The sequence below is a fragment of the Podarcis melisellensis genome (genome assembly GCF_964234715.1).
Source record: "Podarcis melisellensis genome assembly, chromosome: 1".
Lineage (NCBI taxonomy): Eukaryota > Metazoa > Chordata > Lepidosauria > Squamata > Lacertidae > Podarcis > Podarcis melisellensis.
The window spans coordinates 44,741,815-44,760,047 of record NC_138528.1 but is presented as its reverse complement, the minus strand read 5'-3'; the positions used below and the strand labels follow the sequence as shown (position 1 = coordinate 44,760,047).

General features: G+C 43.6%; 2 protein-coding genes across 5 annotated transcripts in view; one reads left to right on the top strand and one right to left on the bottom strand.

Annotated features, from left to right (window-relative positions):
• HEATR4 (HEAT repeat containing 4) overlaps window positions 1-18,233 on the bottom strand; it is a 34,915-nt gene that overhangs the window by 1,195 nt on the left and 15,487 nt on the right. For all 4 annotated transcript variants that reach the window (XM_081889696.1, XM_081889694.1, XM_081889693.1 and 1 more), the window contains 8 exons: window positions 17,674-17,792; window positions 16,103-16,283; window positions 13,583-13,652; window positions 11,705-11,894; window positions 8,876-8,954; window positions 7,598-7,769; window positions 6,226-6,287; window positions 2,510-2,726 (listed from right to left, as the gene is read on the bottom strand). In XM_081889696.1, the coding sequence (XP_081745822.1) occupies window positions 2,532-2,726; window positions 6,226-6,287; window positions 7,598-7,769; window positions 8,876-8,954; window positions 11,705-11,894; window positions 13,583-13,652; window positions 16,103-16,283; window positions 17,674-17,792 (1,068 nt within the window). In that variant the 3' untranslated portion in view covers window positions 2,510-2,531. The remainder of the gene's footprint in view (window positions 1-2,509; window positions 2,727-6,225; window positions 6,288-7,597; window positions 7,770-8,875; window positions 8,955-11,704; window positions 11,895-13,582; window positions 13,653-16,102; window positions 16,284-17,673; window positions 17,793-18,233) is intronic.
• RIOX1 (ribosomal oxygenase 1) lies at window positions 4,313-6,208 on the top strand. Its single transcript, XM_081890351.1, has one exon. The coding sequence runs from the start codon at window positions 4,404-4,406 to the stop codon at window positions 6,168-6,170; it is 1,767 nt and encodes a 588-aa protein (XP_081746477.1). The 5' UTR covers window positions 4,313-4,403; the 3' UTR covers window positions 6,171-6,208.

Below are 18,233 nucleotides of genomic sequence, written 5' to 3'. Positions count from 1 at the left end.
GTGTGATCATCCAATAAAGTGTCCAAGGTGGACAATAAAGTTTCTATTACCCTGGTTTTTCTATTACCCTAATAGCCTGTTTTTCAGGCCAAAATAGTTTTTTTAAAACTATGTATTTAGTTCTAAAGCTGGCATAGTTGATATTTGAATCAACAATGACAACAATTTCATGGTCTTAAGTAAAGAATGGTTCAGGTTACATCACTATACAAAAAATAAATCCATGAAGCCCTGATTCCAACAATACAAACAGGAATATTGTACAGAAATATGTTATTCATATTTATGTGTATGTATTTTAATCTAAAACTGATACTAAGAGTGATAACCAATGTTGGTCATGTTCAGATTAGACCCACTGAAATAAGCTACAGTTGTACCTCGAAAGTCGAACGGAGTCCATTCTGGAAGTCTGTTCAACTTCCAAAACGTTCAGAAACCAAGTCGCGGCTTCCAATTGGCTGCAGGAAGCTCCTGCAGCCAATTGGAGCCTGCATCAGATGTTCAGGTTCCAAAGAACATTCGCAAACTGGAACACTCGCTTCCGGGTTTGCGGCATTTGGGAGCCAAAACGTTCAACTTGCAAGGCGTTCAGGATCCAAAGTACGACGATATTTACTTTCAATGAGTTTACTCTGAGCTAGACAATTCAGAGCAGGCAGAAGTAAGTATTTGTACTCTTTTCTAATGAAAGTACATATGAAACAGACCTGAAATCTAGACTGAATCAAATAAATTCTTCTGACCCCATTTGAATGTAGTTCTTCCCTCACTGCTAACAGAAAGTGCAGCATATTATTTATCTCCCTGCACATTCACTGGCTCTTGTTCATATTGGATCATTCACCTCATAAAAGAAACATCAGTATTGTATATGATTGAACCTATTATGTCTTCCTTCTATTTTCATGGTGGGTTACAATATGGGTCAATTTAGTCCATGTCATTTCTGAAACGTGAAACTGAAAATGCACCTAATAATTGCCGTGGGGCTTTAAATGTAGATGGACTGCATTTCAATGAAGCACTGGAAGTGACTTACAGCACATCCCTAAGCATTTGTACTCAGATGTGAGCTTCATTGAAATCAATGGGCCTTGTTCTTGCTGGGGAATTAAATATATGAATCCCTGTGGATCCACATGTGCGGGTGAACAACAAAAGAATCAGCTGGATTCATAAAGCACACAGAAAGCCCCAAGAGAGTTTAAAGCACAAAAGTCAAGCAGCAGAGTAGCATTAGGAATATAGGTTGTTTGACCCCTCTTATCTCATTTACAATGCTCCCACTCTTTCTGCCTCTTTTGCAAAGAACAGACCACACTGCTAAGTAAGTTTTAAATGCTTTACTTACAGATTCAAAGGTCTGGTACATGCATTGCTCCATGCAGTTGCAAGGAGGACACAGGCAAAATATTATTGGGTAGAAAGCCTCACTTCCTCGCTCTCCAGAGGAGAGGTGAAGTGAACTAGCTGAGTCTAGGGACACAGCTCTATTTTCCTAAATCCCTTCATGCAGTAAATAACCCTATGCTTGCCACTAGCTCTATGCTTACTAGTTATGTTTGATTGCAATTTCCAATAATTCTCTTTGTAAAAGTGTGCTTAGAATTACAGGCTTAAGTACAGTGGTACCTCTGGTTGTGAACGGGATCTGTTCTGGAGGCCCATTCGCAACATGAAAAGAGCACAAGCTGAAGCACCGTATCTGCGCAGGTGTGCGGTGTGATTTGGCGCTTGTGCGCATGCGCGAAGTGCAATTTAGCACCTCTGTGCATGCGCGAGCAGCAAAACCCGGAAGTAATCCTTTCCGGTACTTCCAGGTTGCCGCGGGACGTAACCTGAAAGAACGTAACAGGAAGCAAACATAACATGAGGTATGACTGTACCTCTCATCCAGCATCAAAAACGTAGTAATTATGCAAATAGAATTAAACTGAGGGGAAACTCCCACTAGTATGCAGGAAACAGGAAGCCTGGTAAACACTCAGTGAACATAGTGGTAAAACTGAACCCAAGTTGCTAGCAACTTCTGCTCTTCTCTCCTTTTAAAAAGGAAAAATGTGGGCATTACACATAGGGTGTGGTAGCTTTGCCCATTTATTTTTATTTCTAAAGGGCTACATGAGCACATGTGGACATGTGCTGTAGTTCATGCAATAAATAGACTATAAAACTTTAGGTTGGTTTTAACAAAAAAAAAAAAACAACCCAGCTCCTTAGTGAAGAAATATATTGCTTTGCATAGTCACTATCCCATCTAATAAGTACCCATCTAATGCAGAAGTATTGCCAGTAATGTAATAGATGTGTGGCAATACCAGCAGTGCTGGAAATACACCCTGAGAGAGTTGAAACTAGATGCAGAAGTAAGCTCAATGATTCAAAATCCTGCAGAGCTGGTTTGACTAGAGACCATGGTGGAACACATACACCAATTAACAACTGTATTATGATTATTCTGCTTCCAAGTATCTGAAAAGCTATTTTCTGTACATGACTTTTGTACCTTGTTTCCCACAGTAGAAGAGTCAGCTGAGTGGCTGACTAGTAAATGGACTCTGAGCAGGTTTTTTTGTTTTTGTTTTCTTGACCCTGGATTTTTTCCGCTTCTCTGTGGGTGCTTTTGGTTTCTTGGCACATTCTGCCTTCTCAGCATTGCGTATTTTCAGTGCTTCTAAGAAGGCTCTTTGTGTCCATGGGGTTGGAGGGATTCCCAACCAAGGCTGAAATACAAGTAGCAAAATAAGATTTGACTTTGCAAAGCCATATACAGATTCATCTTATCTCTTTCTTTGCAAATAATAATTAAACAAGAGAAAGGCATAACTTGTTCATTTTTAATATTTGCTGTCAATTTTCACACATATTATGTAATGTATATATATATAATAACATCTAATATTGCTGTTTTTAAAATCAGTATCAGTAATATGCACAAATTGGCAATGCAATTCACATTACATGAAAAACAAACTTTCAATTGATTTCTCCTAACCCTCTAAATGCAAAAGGCTGCGCAACATTATACTTGGCATGTCCTACTTGCCCCTAAAGGACTTACTTTAGTAAACATGTTTAGGATCCCAGTAAAAGTCACAAACTGAGCTACTTGCACTTGAATAGCTCAAACTGCACAAGTTGGTGATTTAGGCAGCAATCCTGTGCATGCTTACAAACACAGGATTTACTTCTAAATAAGTGCACATAGCTAAAATGTATTTATAGTGGCTTAAATTATTTGTTGGTAAGTGCCTGTCCTTCTGAGGTCTGTGTCTGCAATCTAGGGAAACCTTAAAAACACCTATGGGAATTACTCTTTCATATAAGAGTGACTGTTTATTCTGCTATTATCATATAATTAAATAATTTTGCTGTAGATATTTCACCGGATACATTTTAAATAGCATTAGTAATTATTATTTGTTGAGCAGCTGTTGTTACTTTTATGTCATTGCCATTATCTATGTTAAATCTTGCTGTACTGGATATGATTTGTTAATATGGCAAAGCAGCATCTTGACACAACTATGTGGCTTGAAGCCCAAACTGAACCTCTTTTGACTAATAGGATTTACCTCCAAGTAAATAAATATGGCTTTAGAATTCCGACCTAATGCACTAAACATAGTTACTCGAGAGTAAGGCATGCTGAGGTGAGCTCCAGCCTATGGGTGTTTGCCCGGAAGTAAGGTAGCTTGAATTCAAAATAATTACTCCCAAGCCTCGGCCTCTAAAGCGAGATGAGCGCCGCAACCCGAGAGTCATCTGCGGCTGGCCTTAACTGTCAGGGGTCCTTTACCTTTAAATCTGATTTACGATGCAGGAGTAGCAATCTGCTCTACCGTAGTATCTTTGCAAAAAGTTAAGAGTCGCGCACAGCCTAAATTTTAAATCTGGTGTGTGTGTGTGATGATACAACATTGGATCCAGTGGTGTCCTGCTGCTTTATTACGATTGTATGTTATGTTTTTAATAGAGCTTTTAGATTTTTAATTCTGTTAATGTTCAATTGTTTTTAACTATTGTTTTCCCCCTATGCTTTTAGGTGTTCTTATTTTATGGGCAAGTTGCCCTGAGTCCCTGTAAGAGTCAAAGGCAGAGGATAAATATAAGAATAACACGTTTCACTCTAGAACGTAAAATAGGATCGTTCTATCACTTCGTATCTCTATGATATCCTAGATACTTGTTAGAGAACAAGGGCCCAACTTCCGTTTTAGAACGGAAAAGCCCACTAGGGCTAGAGCGGCACTCTCTCTCACCGACTCTCTCTGACCCGTCGCTCGTAGGCAGAGGGCGGAGCTAGGTACGAAGTGGCACCGGAAGGAGTGATCGCCTCGCTCCTAAGCCGGAAGCCGTCGGCACGTGTTGGCCGGCGCTTCCTCATCCCGGGCCCCAGCATGGAGCTGCTTCACCCGCCACGCGTGTCCGCGCTCTCGGCCTACCGCTCCGCCGTGCAACTCGGGGACCGGGAGCTGCCGCAGCGCCCGAGGCACGGACTGTCCGTCTCGCTGAGGCGCCACAAGGCCAAGAAGCGGCCCTCTAAGAGGGCGGGAGCCGCCGAGGACTGCGCGGAGGCACCGGGGGCCGCCAACGGGGAGCCGCCCAGGGATGCTCGCCCCATCTCGGATGCGGCCGTGAAACTGGCGAAGAGACGGAGAATGAATGCGAACACCAGGGATGCGGCGGCCTTCAAGCGTGAGCGCGGCCTGGCAAGCGGAGAAAGCCCTGCTCCAGCACCCCATAAGGAGAAGAAGGCGCCTTCCCCCCAGCGTCCTTTTATGGGCTGCCCACTCCAGCGCCTCCTCCAAGAGCTGGGGCAAGTTCAGCATAGCCGGCAGCGAGCCGCCAAACTCTTCGAGTGGCTCATCGCTCCCACTTCGCCTCGTCACTTCTTTGACCGGTACTGGGAGAAGAAACCCCTCTTGCTCCAGAGGCACAATCCAGCGTATTACCAGGGCCTCTTCTCTACAGCAGAGTTTGATGCCATCTTGCGTGACAGTGATGTTCGGTTCGGCGTCAACTTGGACGTGACCAGCTACGAAGATGGGCAGAGGGAGACGCACAATCCGGAGGGCAGGGCGCTGCCGGCTGTGGTGTGGGATTTCTACAGGAATGGCTGTTCCCTCAGGATGCTTAACCCCCAGTCTTTTTCTTTCACCCTCTGGCAGTTCCTCTCCATCCTGCAGGAGCAGTTCAACAGCATGGTGGGAGCAAACACTTACTTGACCCCTGCTGGTACCCAGGGCTTTGCCCCTCACTATGACGACATTGAAGCCTTTGTGATCCAGCTGGAAGGAAAGAAGCATTGGCGGGTTTACAGCCCAAGGAAAGAGGCGGAGGTGTTGCCTCAGTTTTCGAGTGGCAACTTTAGCCAGGAGGAGATTGGAGAACCCATTCTGGAGACTGTCTTAGAAGCTGGAGACCTGCTCTATTTCCCCCGGGGGTTTATCCACCAAGGCGACTGTCTCCCAGATGCACATTCACTCCATATAACGGTATCCTCATACCAGCGAAACTCCTGGGGAGACCTGTTAGAAAAGCTCCTTCCTGCAGCATTGCAGATGGCCATTGAAGAGGATGTGGACTATCGCCATGGGCTACCCACAGACTACCTGGAATACATGGGAGTTCTGAACTCTGATGTTGTTGATCCTCGCCGAGATGCCTTTATGCAAAAGATCAGAACACTAATAACCAAACTAATAGATTTTGCACCAGTTGATGCTGCTGTGGATCAAAGAGCCAAGGCTTTTCTTCATGACTGCCTCCCGCCAGTGCTGACTGAGAGTGAAAAGGCATTGAGTGTGTATGGACATCCAGCACGGTGGGAAAACGGAAATGTCCAAAATCTTGATGTCCAGTTGAAGAAAAAGACACAGGTACGGCTGCTTCAGTATGGAATTGTCAGATTGTGCAATGAAGGAGATGCCACATTGCTGTATTATACTGCAGAAAATTCAAGGGTGTACCACAAGGAGGAGCCCAAATACTGTGAAATAGAGCCTGAACATACAGATGCTATTGAATTTTTGCTTTCTTCCTACCCAAAGTATGTCAGTGTGGAAGACCTTCCTTGTGCTACGCTGGTTGACAAAATTGCCTTGGCCTCAGTCTTATTTGAGAAGGGATTGTTGATTACTAAGAACCCTCTGTTGTCTATATAACATGTTAAATATGATCAAAATAAATGTGTTGGAAGAATTCTTCTATTATACTTACTAGTATATTTAAGATAGCAATCCAAACCTCTGAGAACTTCCTGCTTGGACATTGAAAGCTTTCTGAATAGGAAAAGAAAATACATGTTAGTTTAACTACAAACAGATTGATGCTATCTGCCTATTAAAATGCAGAATTGTGTATATAGTACTTCTGGTCCAGACTCAGCCAACATGACACCTTCCAGATGTTGCTAAGCACCATCTTCCTTCTGCCCCACCTGGCATAATTAATGCCCAGGGATGATGGGTGTACTCTTGGATGTACATTTGGATGCCATCAAATTGGCTACCCAGAACAACAGTTAATTTGTAAGCCAGCTCTTTTTTATTTGTAGATCAAATTAAGGGTGATGAAGACCTTCATTTCAATGAAGTTTGCAGAAGTGTAAATAAGTTTCTTTTCCTTTGGCAAAATAAGATCATCCAATATTTAAATATAATAAATACAATCTTTCTAACAGGGATGTTTAAATTGTGTGTTTGATTAGAAATTAAAATATACAGTGACTGTATCTAATACAACTGGTAGCCATAGATCTGTGTGCACACAGAAATATGGCTAGGTGACAGTTTAATTACACAACATTTCTATAAATTCATTGAAGCTAATCATACATATTTTACAGGTGCAGGATCCTAAACTGTTTGAATATGGAACACTTATTTCTGTAAAGCAAAACAAAACCTACCAAAGATAGTGAATGCTTTTTTGTTTTGGTGTAGATAAACATTTCAACATGACACATAGAAGCTAAGTTGTCAATTAAAAGCAGTGTTTTAACACAATGAGTACATCAACACTGGGTTTTTTAAAAAGCTGATCAAAGCAGCCTTAGCAAAATGGACAAATTTCAATTCCTCATTCACTTATGTGGACAACTTCGTATCTATAGGACCTACCCCTACAGCTACACTTTAGTTTCTGTGAAATGTTATTACCCATCCTTCATCATAAAGCCCTAGAGCAAGTTGCAGGAACAAAAAAAATATACAATTTTGTAAATTCTTCCCAAAAATGAGGTTTGCATCCAGACCTGAATTTAAATGCATTGCAGAATACACGCCTCACCTTTGGCAGGAATCTTTGTAACCATGCCTTGGAACTAAAATGAGAATGCTCCTGATCCTTCCTTTGAAGTGGAATTGCCTTACATCATATGTCACATGACTTGACAGCTGTGTGGTCTGCCCCTCCCAAGAGTGTTCTCTGGATGGTGAACCAGTACTGGAATCAGCCTGCCAGCCAGATCCAGTTCTCCACCCCTACTTTAAAGTTTGTGCCGAGCACCCTTTCTGAAAAAATAAAAAAATAAAAACGCAAAAGCAAATGAGCATTCGACCAAACTGCTTTCCCCACCACCCTGATTTACCAGTGAAAATATCTTGAACAACATCAAGGAAGATGTCCCTTATTGAACTGTACGCAAAGACGTCTCCCTTCTCTCGATAGATGCGGTGGGCTTCCTGCCACGTGTTCTTTGTTATCTCCTTAATTTTGAGCACTTTCTCAATTACCAAGTCTTTTTGGCTTAATGTGGCAACCTGCGTCAGAAATAGTTATTTTTGTTAAAATTACGTGCCACTTGTCATGTAAAAACTTGTCCAGGTGGTGCACAATGGAAACAAACCAAATCCAATGTACTAAAACCAAAAATACAATGATCAGTAGCCCAAAGATTAAAGATTAAAATTCTGTAGTCTTGGGGATGTAAGACTAAAGGTGAAACTAATGCACCAGCCCTTGTAGAAGGGTAGATCACTTGTCACTAGGTGCTCCATTCAACAGAACTTAATTCTAGTTGACCAGATCGAAACAATACGCTCTTACCTAAATAGGATCAGAGTGGGGCAGATCTGTATTTGGAGAGTAGGACTGCTAAATGTTTCTCACTTTCATAATTGATGTCTGTGTCTGCTTTCCACAATTCCTTCTGGTTTATATACTGACATACATTGCGTCCACTTCTTTTTCAGGGGCTGGTAGGAGCCAGTTGTGATGTGAAAAAATTAGTAATGGTATGGCTGGGCTTCAGAGAGCCTAGACAGTTGCATTAAGACTGTCCAGAGCCCTGTGTGCCCTAACAAGCCGAACCTTAACTCTTCAGTAAGATTCCTAGTTTCCTTAACCTCCAGGATGTAAGACTAGAGCTGAAACTAACACACTAGCCCTCCTAGAAGGGTAGAGGGACAAAAAGGGGCATTACAGCTAATTGCTCTATAAGCTGCTAGATCTAAGAGCAAGAAGCCGTGTGGTCCAGTTTTCACAGAACCATGCCACCTCCAGAACGAACATGAAGATTTTATGTGGAAGTAAGGGCACTTCCAGATGACCTATTTATTGAGCACTTGTCCTGCAGCAAGATTAGATGATAATGGCTATTTTAATTAATGTTCATTATGATCTGTGTTTAGGGAGATAAGAGGATGTGTCAAAGCAAGTGGTATCTCACGTGCTCTCTCTCAAGTTTAGACTTCCTCCATTGCTTACTGCAAAAAGTCTGATTTTAGGGGGAGGGGAGCAGCCCCCCCCCCAATCAGCTATAATTGAACATCCTTGGACAGGGGGAGTATTCATAATATATTTCTGAATTCTTTACTCCTACAAAAAAAGAATCTAGTTCTTTCTGCTAACTGGAGTTTTCTCCCACCTTATTCTTGATCATCTGAATCGTTTCGTGTTCCTCTTCCTGTTCAAAATTGAAAATCTTCACAGCACGGCTCACTTCCCTAAATTGGAAACAATGGACGGTGTGTTATTTACATGCTTCAGAGATCTCAGATGAAAGCCTGTCAAATCAGTACACTAGCCATCTTCTATTTTCATTTTACTTTTAATTTGTATGCTGCCTTTCTATATTACTATTCATAAAGCAGTTTACAGCAATAAACGATACACCAAAGAACACAGACCTTACAATAATCTGATCCGATACAAAAACATAATAAATACAATACAGTAACTTCTCTCAGTCTGTATTTACTATGTGCATACAGCTAGCACCTTATTCTGTGAGATATCTGCAACAGTGTAAGTAGATCCTTCTGCTCCTGCGGCAGTGTACAGTGCTCAGGTTGCAAACAATCTATTCCAGAGGTCCATTCTTAGACCAAAGCGTTCTTAAACCGAGGTGCGCACTTTCCCTAATGAGGCCTCCCGCCACCAGTGTTCGGCTTCCGGGGCAAAGTCCGCTAACCGGAACGCCTACTTCTGGTTTTGCAGAGTTCATTGTCCGAAGTGTTCATTAACAGGACTGTTCGTAGACCGAGGTACCAGTGTATAGCTAGAGAAGGCCTCCCCTACGGGTCCTTTGGGCTTATCTGAAGCTGGTTCATGCTTCCACTTATCTCCATATGTTTGCTGCACCCTCTGAAATCCTTGTGATGCAATACAAGGGGGAGGTGGGTGTAAAGGTAAAAGGTAAAGGTACCCCTGCCCGTACGGGCCAGTCTTGACCGACTCTGGGGTTGTGCGCCCATCTCACTTAAGAGGGCAGGGGCCAGCGCTGTCCGGAGACACTTCCAGGTCACATGGCCAGCGTGACATCGCCGCTCTGGCGAGCCAGAGCTGCACACGGAAACGCCATTTACCTTCCCGCTGGTAAGCGGTCCCTATTTATCTACTTGCACCCGGAGGTGCTTTCGAACTGCTAGGTTGGCAGGCGCTGGGACCGAGCAGCGGGAGCGCACCCCGCAGCAGGGATTCGAACCGCCGACCTTTCGATCAGCAAGTCCTAGGCGCTGAGGCTTTAACCCACAGCGCCACCTGTGTCCCTTGGAGGTGGGTGTAAGAGACACTAAAATCTGTCTTTGCCATGAGTATGAGGCAGGTTGGGGAAGAGATGGGTATTGGTACCACAGACCTGGCGTGGCACTTGGTCCAGACATGGTGGCAAAGGCCAATTGTAACCTTACACCGCATTCTTCTGTACCACCCTATGATCTGCTTGGCCTGTGCAGCAGTTCATGGGAGAAGGTTATTAGGGTAGGTGGTAAAAATGATAAACTACTGAAAAAACAGATGTAGCTAGCAATTCTGGCTGGTTGAGGCTTGGAAGGAGCACATGACTATGTAGAAGAGGGGAGTGGACTGAGGAATGGAACAGGAATAATAATAATAATAATAATAATAATATTAATAATAATAATAATTTTATTTATATCCCGCCCTCCCCAGCCAAAGCCGGGCTCAGAGTGGCTAACAACTGTAAAATGAAAAAACATTCTAAAGTCATTTCATTATAAAATTAATTCAAATCAGATTAATGGCAACCATTGGGCTAGAGTTCTGTGAGGATTTAAGTATAGTACTTCTCAGTTTTAAGTATAGTACTTTTCAGAAGTACTTCTCAGGTTTAAGTATAGTACTTCTCAGAAGTAATGTTTATGTTTACAGTGAAAGTTTCAGTCCCATCTAAGGCACTTGGAGGCCACAACTCCAGTTCTCAAGTTAATCATGAAAGTAGGCTTTACTGTTTCTTAAAACTCTGTTTGCATACTTTTGAATAGTCTAGAATATGAGTTGTATCCAGTGCTGTCTCTGCACAAGTGAAACAGACTTCTGGAGCAGAACTTCACATCACACTCCTCCCTGAAGCCTTCCACATGCCCTCAAAATCTGCACGAGTGGGTTGGGGGTACATCTGATACAAAGTGGGGTGTTTATGATCAAGGTACCCTGCCAAATATGCCCTCAAAGCTTATTCTGTTTGTGTTACTTAAGAACAGCTAGAGCTTATTCTGGACTGCTAATTCTGAAGCCACTCTAGTGTTTGAGAGGTGCTCATTGGAATACCTGTAAGGAAAGAAACCATTAACTCATGATGGGGTTGCCAGATCATACAGGCCCTGACCCCCTAGCTACATGTTTGGAGTGTGAGAGGAGGGGACCAACTTATAAGTGTAGTTCCTCCATGTAGGGGGGAAATCCTGACTCACTCAGGGGCCACTCTTAAGTGGAGGAGATCTATACACATAACCCGCTGGCCTTACGCTCACCAAATGGGTGGTGGTGGGAGTGTCCAGTGAGAAACAGAACTTAGTTTCAGGACTTCAGCTTTCTTTTCCCCCTCCCCCAAGCACAAAGTTCATTCCCAGAAGCTGTAAATGTGTTCCACAGGAGCATTATCCTGAAGAAGTACAGTGGTACCTCGGGTTAAGTACTTAATTCATTCCGGAGGTCCGTACTTAACTGAAACTGTTCTTAACCTGAAGCACCACTTTATCTAATGGGGTCTCCTGCTGCTGCTGCGCCGCCAGAGCACGATTTCTGTTCTCATCCTGAAGCAAAGTTCTTAACCTGAAGCACTATTTCTGGGTTAGCAGAGTATGTAACCTGAAGCGTATGTTAGCTGAAGCGTATGTAACCTGAAGCGTATGTAACCTGAGGTACCACTGTAAAGGTATTGCACATCTGCCAAGAAGAACCCAGGAGAAGGAAGTGCATAAGTTTTTCTCCATTTAGGAAACAAGGGACTTACTCTTTGACCATCTCATTTGGCTCCATAATCATTCTCTCCAGCAAAGTAGCTCGAACTGTTTCATCCTTCATCTTGAGAGTGATGAGACTACGACAGGCTTCCCTTCGCACCCCAGGATCTTCTTCATAATGAAGGGCCCAGAGGAGAAGTTCTTTCAGGTAAGGACTTGCCTCTCCTATCTGACCCAGAGCTGACAGAAAATAAAAGAGTGTTGATTTCAACATTTATGCCAGGAAGATGAGGCAATGATCCAAGTGCCACCATCACCTAAAGTTCTACATCCTACACTCTGAAACTAAATGTTACCCTTCTCCCTGAAGTGGAAGGTAGGAATTGCCTTATTGTGGGAATCTCTTGTGCTGCAGCCTTCCTTGCAGCACAAAACAGATTATACTCAAATCATCTTTTGTAGATGCAGGTATTATTGCTGATCTTACTCATCTTTTTTTTGGAAATCAAGCCACTGTTAACTTATTAACTCAATGACAGTCCAGGATTGTGCTCCTGGACATACCATTTTTGGCAAGGTGTTTAATTAGAAAGCAGGATGCTGACTCTAATGCTGACTCTTTTAATGTGAAATTTCAGCAGCAGGAAAACACTTTTGAGGCATGTAAAAAGTTCATTGTATCTGCTCACTAAATAAGTATGCTAGCTGTTGCAGTATCAGATAGGATGTTAAATATGGCTAGTTATTTTTGCACGCAAACAGCAGCTGCCTCTGGGGCTGATAATTAAACCTTTCCTCCTTTGCTGCGGTTCTGAGGAAAATCCTTTGCCTGAATGTGTTATTTCAGAGGTGGGAAGCCTTTTTTAATAGCAATCTTCCAGGGGGCACGTACCAGTGTTGGGCAGGACAGAGGCAAAAGTGGGTAGATAAATGAATGTAAATGGCACCTTTATATAGTACACTATTTTCTACAGACACTCTTCTCAATCAAGAGTCACAATCAGAGGTCAAGAACACTTTACAGCCAAGTGAAAACATTCAAGGGGAGTGGGAAGGAAGACCAGTGCGGGGACTGGCCTGGGAAGAGACAGTGTGTTTGGGAGAGGTTATGCTCTGGGGAGAGTCCCAAGGATTAGACAGAGAGGCTTGGCAAGCCACATTTGGCTGCTGGGTCCAAGGTTCCCTGTTGCTGCACTATTTGCGTTGAGAGGAAATCCCCAATTGATACTAGCAGGAGGCATTTCTTCCCAGTGCAAATATTAGCTTCAGAAGAGGGATTTCCCTCAGGATCACAACAGGGGAGGAAATGGTTACACTCGCCAACCATGACTTGTTGTGATTCTGATCATCATATCCCTTCCCTTGCAGCTTTGGTTTGCAGTTTTTACAGTGTACATATTCAATGCAAGGTTGCAATTAATGGCATATCCAGCTTGGCCCCAAGAGAGTGTACCAAGAAGTCTCTGGCTGAAATCACTTAGCAGTTCTCTTAAGAGGCTTAGGCAAGAGGCTTTGCTCTCAACATCAGACATATGCCTGTAGCATGAATGATTAAGATATTCACTTATCCTACAGGGCTGTTACAAAGATAACTGGTGACAAACTAGATTTTAGTCTATGGAAGCTGATACCATAATAATGTGATAGTCCATAAAAGGCCACAGAACTCTTTGCTGTTCTTGTTGCAGCAAGAGACAGCTACTTCTCTGGAAACAATATGAGACAATATGAAGTGCTAAATGCTTGAAATATGCTATGTAAATGCTAACACAGGATTATCACTAGTCTTGGGGCTGCTTCGGTCCTGATGATTAAAACATCCACAAATGAGGATCAGCATTTTTAGTGGAACTTGAACATCTCCATACTTTTTACAGGTTGGTTCTGCACATGAGAAGGAAATGATAGGATCCTAGCCTGTACAATACCTTTGATAGCTAGAGTCTTGATTTTCCAGAGAGGGTCAGTCTGCATTATCTTAAAAAGGCACCTGAGCACCTAAGAACAGCAACAAGAAAAAAGGTATTAGTTGACAGAACCTAGTTTGCATATTGTTTTAAACGGGATGGTTCACACCAAATATATTACAAGACTGCCCCAATAGGGAATTACAGAATGTAATATAAAGGCAGCAGGTAGGCACGATGTGGAACCCACCAAGCCAAACATCACCCATCAACGGATGTATTGTATTGTACCATTTGTGTATTGTAACATGTGTATTGTGTATTGTATGTGTATTGTAACATTTTTGCAGGGCAGACAGGTAGCTCATTCAATTCCATTGTCTTGAAAAAGCCATCTTTCCATTATGTGCAGTATTTTCTTTTCCTGTCCAAGCCTCATAATAATGAAGGAGAGAAACACAATAGCACATTTCTGCTTTCATTCACCCCATCAGAAGGTGAGGTTTTTAATATTTAATAGGGAATATTTATGGGAAGTTTTTAATATTTAATGTTTTATTGTTTTTTTTTGTCTGCTGGAGGCCACGGCAACCCAGTCGGATGGGCGATGTACAAATTATAATAATAATAATTATTATTATTCATTATCACATTCCTTTAACTTTCAATGGTGCTTAGAAGGTCTTGGCAAACCGTGTCTATAATATTTTTTAAAAATAAAGTATGGGAATGAATAAATAATAAACACGGCTTATTTTATTATTTTTAAGCACAGAAAATACAGTCTATGGCAGGGTGGACTTTCAGAAACAGCTAACAGAAAGTCCACAAACCAGATCAAAGCCCCCAAGCAACTTCAGCTGGATTCATTGGCTCTACCAAACAATACTTTGTAGATGTAGCAGAAATGTTTCCCTGGGATGAAACGGGATTGAGCTGGGATACGGAGCCTGTGGCCCTCCATATGCTCTTGGAGTACAATTTCCATCACCTCTGATCATTAGCCATGCTGATTGGGACTGACAGGTGTTGGAGTCTAACAACATCTGGAGGGCCACAGGTTCTCTGTCTCTGGACAAGGGACTTTAATATAGATCTTTGCCCTAGGAATCCTGACCATTAGGTCCAGTTGTGGCGACTCTGGGGTTGCGGCGCTCATCTCGCATTATTGGCCGAGGGAGCCGGCGTACAGCTTCCGGGTCATGTGGCCAGCATGACTAAGCCGCTTCTGGCGAACCAGAGCAGTGCACGGAAACACCGTTTACCTTCCCGCCGGAGTGGTACCTATTTATCTACTTGCACTTTAACGTGCTTTCGAACTGCTAGGTTGGCAGGAGCAGGGACCGAGCAACGGGAGCTTACCCCGTTGTGGGGATTCGAACCGCCAACCTTCTGATCGGCAAGTCCTAGGCTCTGTGGTTTAACCCACAGCACCACCCGCGTCCCTGATCCAGCTCAAATTGCATGTAATGAAGTCTACATCAAAAGGAATAAGAACAGTCCGGTTGAATCAAACCAAAGGCCCATCTAGTCCAGCTTCCTGTACTCATAGTGGTCAACCAGATGCCTATGAGAATCTTGTAAGCATTACCTGAATACAACAGCACTCTCCCCGCTTGCAATTCCCTGCAACTGGTATACAGAGGCGCACTGCCTCTGACACATGTATCATGGCTAGCAGCCACTGATAGCCTTATTCTCCATGAATTTCCCTAATCCTCTTGGAAAAGCGTCCAAGTTTCGGGCACCATCTTATGGGGGTGATTTCATAGTTTAACTATGTGTTGCGTGAAGAAGGATCTTGTCTGTCCTGAATCTCCCATTAATTCAGATTTTTTGGAGGGACCCAGGTTCTAGTATTATAGCAGAGGGAGAATAATTTTTCTTTACCCATTTTCTCCACATCATGCATCCAGGCAGAACCCAGCCTGAAAAAGCATCACAATGTAGATGTTGCGTTATACATCCAGATGCACGCCTGCATTTATACCACATCTATTATGCATATAGAAGGTTGGTTCTCCCCAAATAATCAGTGAGGAAGATGTATTGTTCCAGCCCTGGACCAGCGTCTGAAGAATAAGTCTCTGAAGAAGCCACCCAGGCTGCATTCAAGAAAGGAGTTTATATTTATCTCCGCATATAGGGCTTTTGCCAGTCATTTTGCTGGGACTGGCCCAAGAACATTTGGCACCTGAGGCAAACCACAAAATAGCATCCCCCCAGGGAAGAAGGGGTGGGTGAAGATCTACATCAGGAATCAGCGGGAAATAAATGACCACTTTGGGAACAAAGGATGGGAGAAGACCAGCAGTGCCTCCTATTTACCAAGAGGCTGATGCAAAGGAGGCATGGAGGGGGTGCTGCCAAGGAGGCAGCAGATCTGGCCTTCAAGGAACAGCACCCCAGCTGTCTCTGCCGCTGCAGCAGCATCAGAAGGCGATGCATTGCTGAATCTGCTGTCCCTGCAGATCCTGCCACCTGAGGCAGTCACCTCACCTTGCCTCGTGGGTGCACTGACCCTACATTTTGAATACTCACCATCTCTTCTTTAATCTGAAGTTCTCCAGCTGCCCAGCAGGCTTCTTTTCGAACTGCTACAAAGTCGTCAGTGAAACACTTTAGGAAGCCAGGGAGCAGCCTGGCCGTCATGAATTTCAGCCACCCAATCAATGAAAGAGCTTCCACCCTCATCCGGACATCTCCTCTTTTTAGCTTCTCCCTGAGGGCACAAGTGTGTTCTTAATGAACAATGGTTGAACTCAGTTATTAAGTCCTGGGCGTAAAGACTTCATTTGAAGTGAAGGGCCATTAATTATAACAAGTGTTAATAGAATCAGCAGCAGCAAAAACTCCGGTGTTCATGAGCTAGATGTGTTTAGCACAGGCATAGGCAAACTCGGCCCTTCAGATGTTTGGGACTACAACTCCCATTATCTCTAGCTAACAGGACCAGTGGTCAGGGATGATGGGAATTGTAGTCCCAAAACATCTGGAGGGCCGAGTTTGCCTATGCCTGGTTTAGCATAAAGAACTGCAAGGGTAATCATTGTGGTGCTGTCCAAATGTTGTTGGGTCCATCAGGGTCAGGACCAGACAGCATGGCCAATGGTTAGGGATGATGGGAGCTGTATCCCACCAACACCTGGAGGGCACCACTGCCACTTTCACGCTGGAGAAATCCTCTTCGGAGGAGGACCTGGAGCTCCCCAAGGCAAATGGAGCAGCAGGTTGTGTCAATTAACAGTCAGACAGAGCCAAACCTTTCATTGGTCACAGCCCTCCAACCATCTCCTTAGGACACAGGAGGCCCCTGCACAGAATCAGAGGCAGAGGCTGATCAGCCGCTGAGTCTGGGGGAGTCCGGGTGCAGGCTCAGTCAGACTGCTGCCCTCCTCAAGAGAAAATGGCTACTTGTGAGTAAGATGCTCCTCATCAACAGACGAACTCTTTAGGCAGCCTTGATGGCCTGCAGCTGCGCTCCGGGTTCCAAAGTAAACGCACCATTGTAATTGCACCAGTTGCCTGATTTGAGTCCAGGCCCCAGTGTCTTGACCGTGGACTGATTCTGGATGTTGCCTCTCATGTTGCCCCTGTGCATTGCCTTCAGACAATCAGACCAGTTCACATTATGGAGCAGCGGATCAATCAAGCTTTAGTTTTGTGCATTTAAAAGCACAACACCAATTGTTATTAACTTTATCCAATTTTGTCATTACTTAAGAGCATACTAAGGGTGCAAATCCTGTAAATGACTTAGGCCAGCTAAGTGGCTTTAGGAAGCAGTATATATGATGCTCTGCTGGCAGAGATGGAGCTATGTCAATAGAATGATACTTACCCTGAAGGAACTACCTCCAGTACGTTGGCTGAAAACTCTTGCCAGGATATCTGTGGCACTGGGCAGAAATGTGACTATAGGATTGCTCTGCCCGTCAGTGAAGATGATGTTTCTAACATGCATATGGATCTCTATGCGTCTCATTTCAAATGCCATCAGACATTATTGAGGTCCTCTGTTTCCAATGCACTGTCTATCTGCATTTCAGAATCTTGCAGAGGAAATGTTTTGCTAGTGATTGAGATGTCTTACCACGTTGTACGGCTCTCACCTGAGTTGATCATGGACTTCTTTCCCAAGTTCCAAATGCCCTAAAGCCTTGGCAGCTGCCTGGCGTACATCAAACTTCCAATCTGTCCACATGAGCTGGACAATTTTGTTTTTTAGGTCCTACATAGAAGAACTAAGAGTAACTTTAGGTTACAGATAAATTGACGCTGAAGAAGACAAAGATGAAGATGATCATTAAAAAGCATTTATATACTGCTTAATATTTTTAAAAATGCTAAGCAGTGTACAGCATAAAGACAACAAGCAATGTCATTGAAAGAGAATGCAACATAAAACCAGTAAAACAGTAGTATAAGAGTGTCCAGGCACTGGTTTGAAACGGCCACAGCCTCTCCTGATTCAGATGTAACAGAAACAGAGCCCCAAATCTCCCCATAACACAACTAGCAGGAGGCCGGTCCATAGTTTCCCAATGCTGCTCTCTGAAAGCAGCCCTGTGGGAGCAGAACTGCTGCAACACAACCTTGCTTCACAAAGCATCATTTTAAAAGAGTACAACTGTTTCTGATGTCAGCATCTCTGCGGGGAGCGATGTAGAAA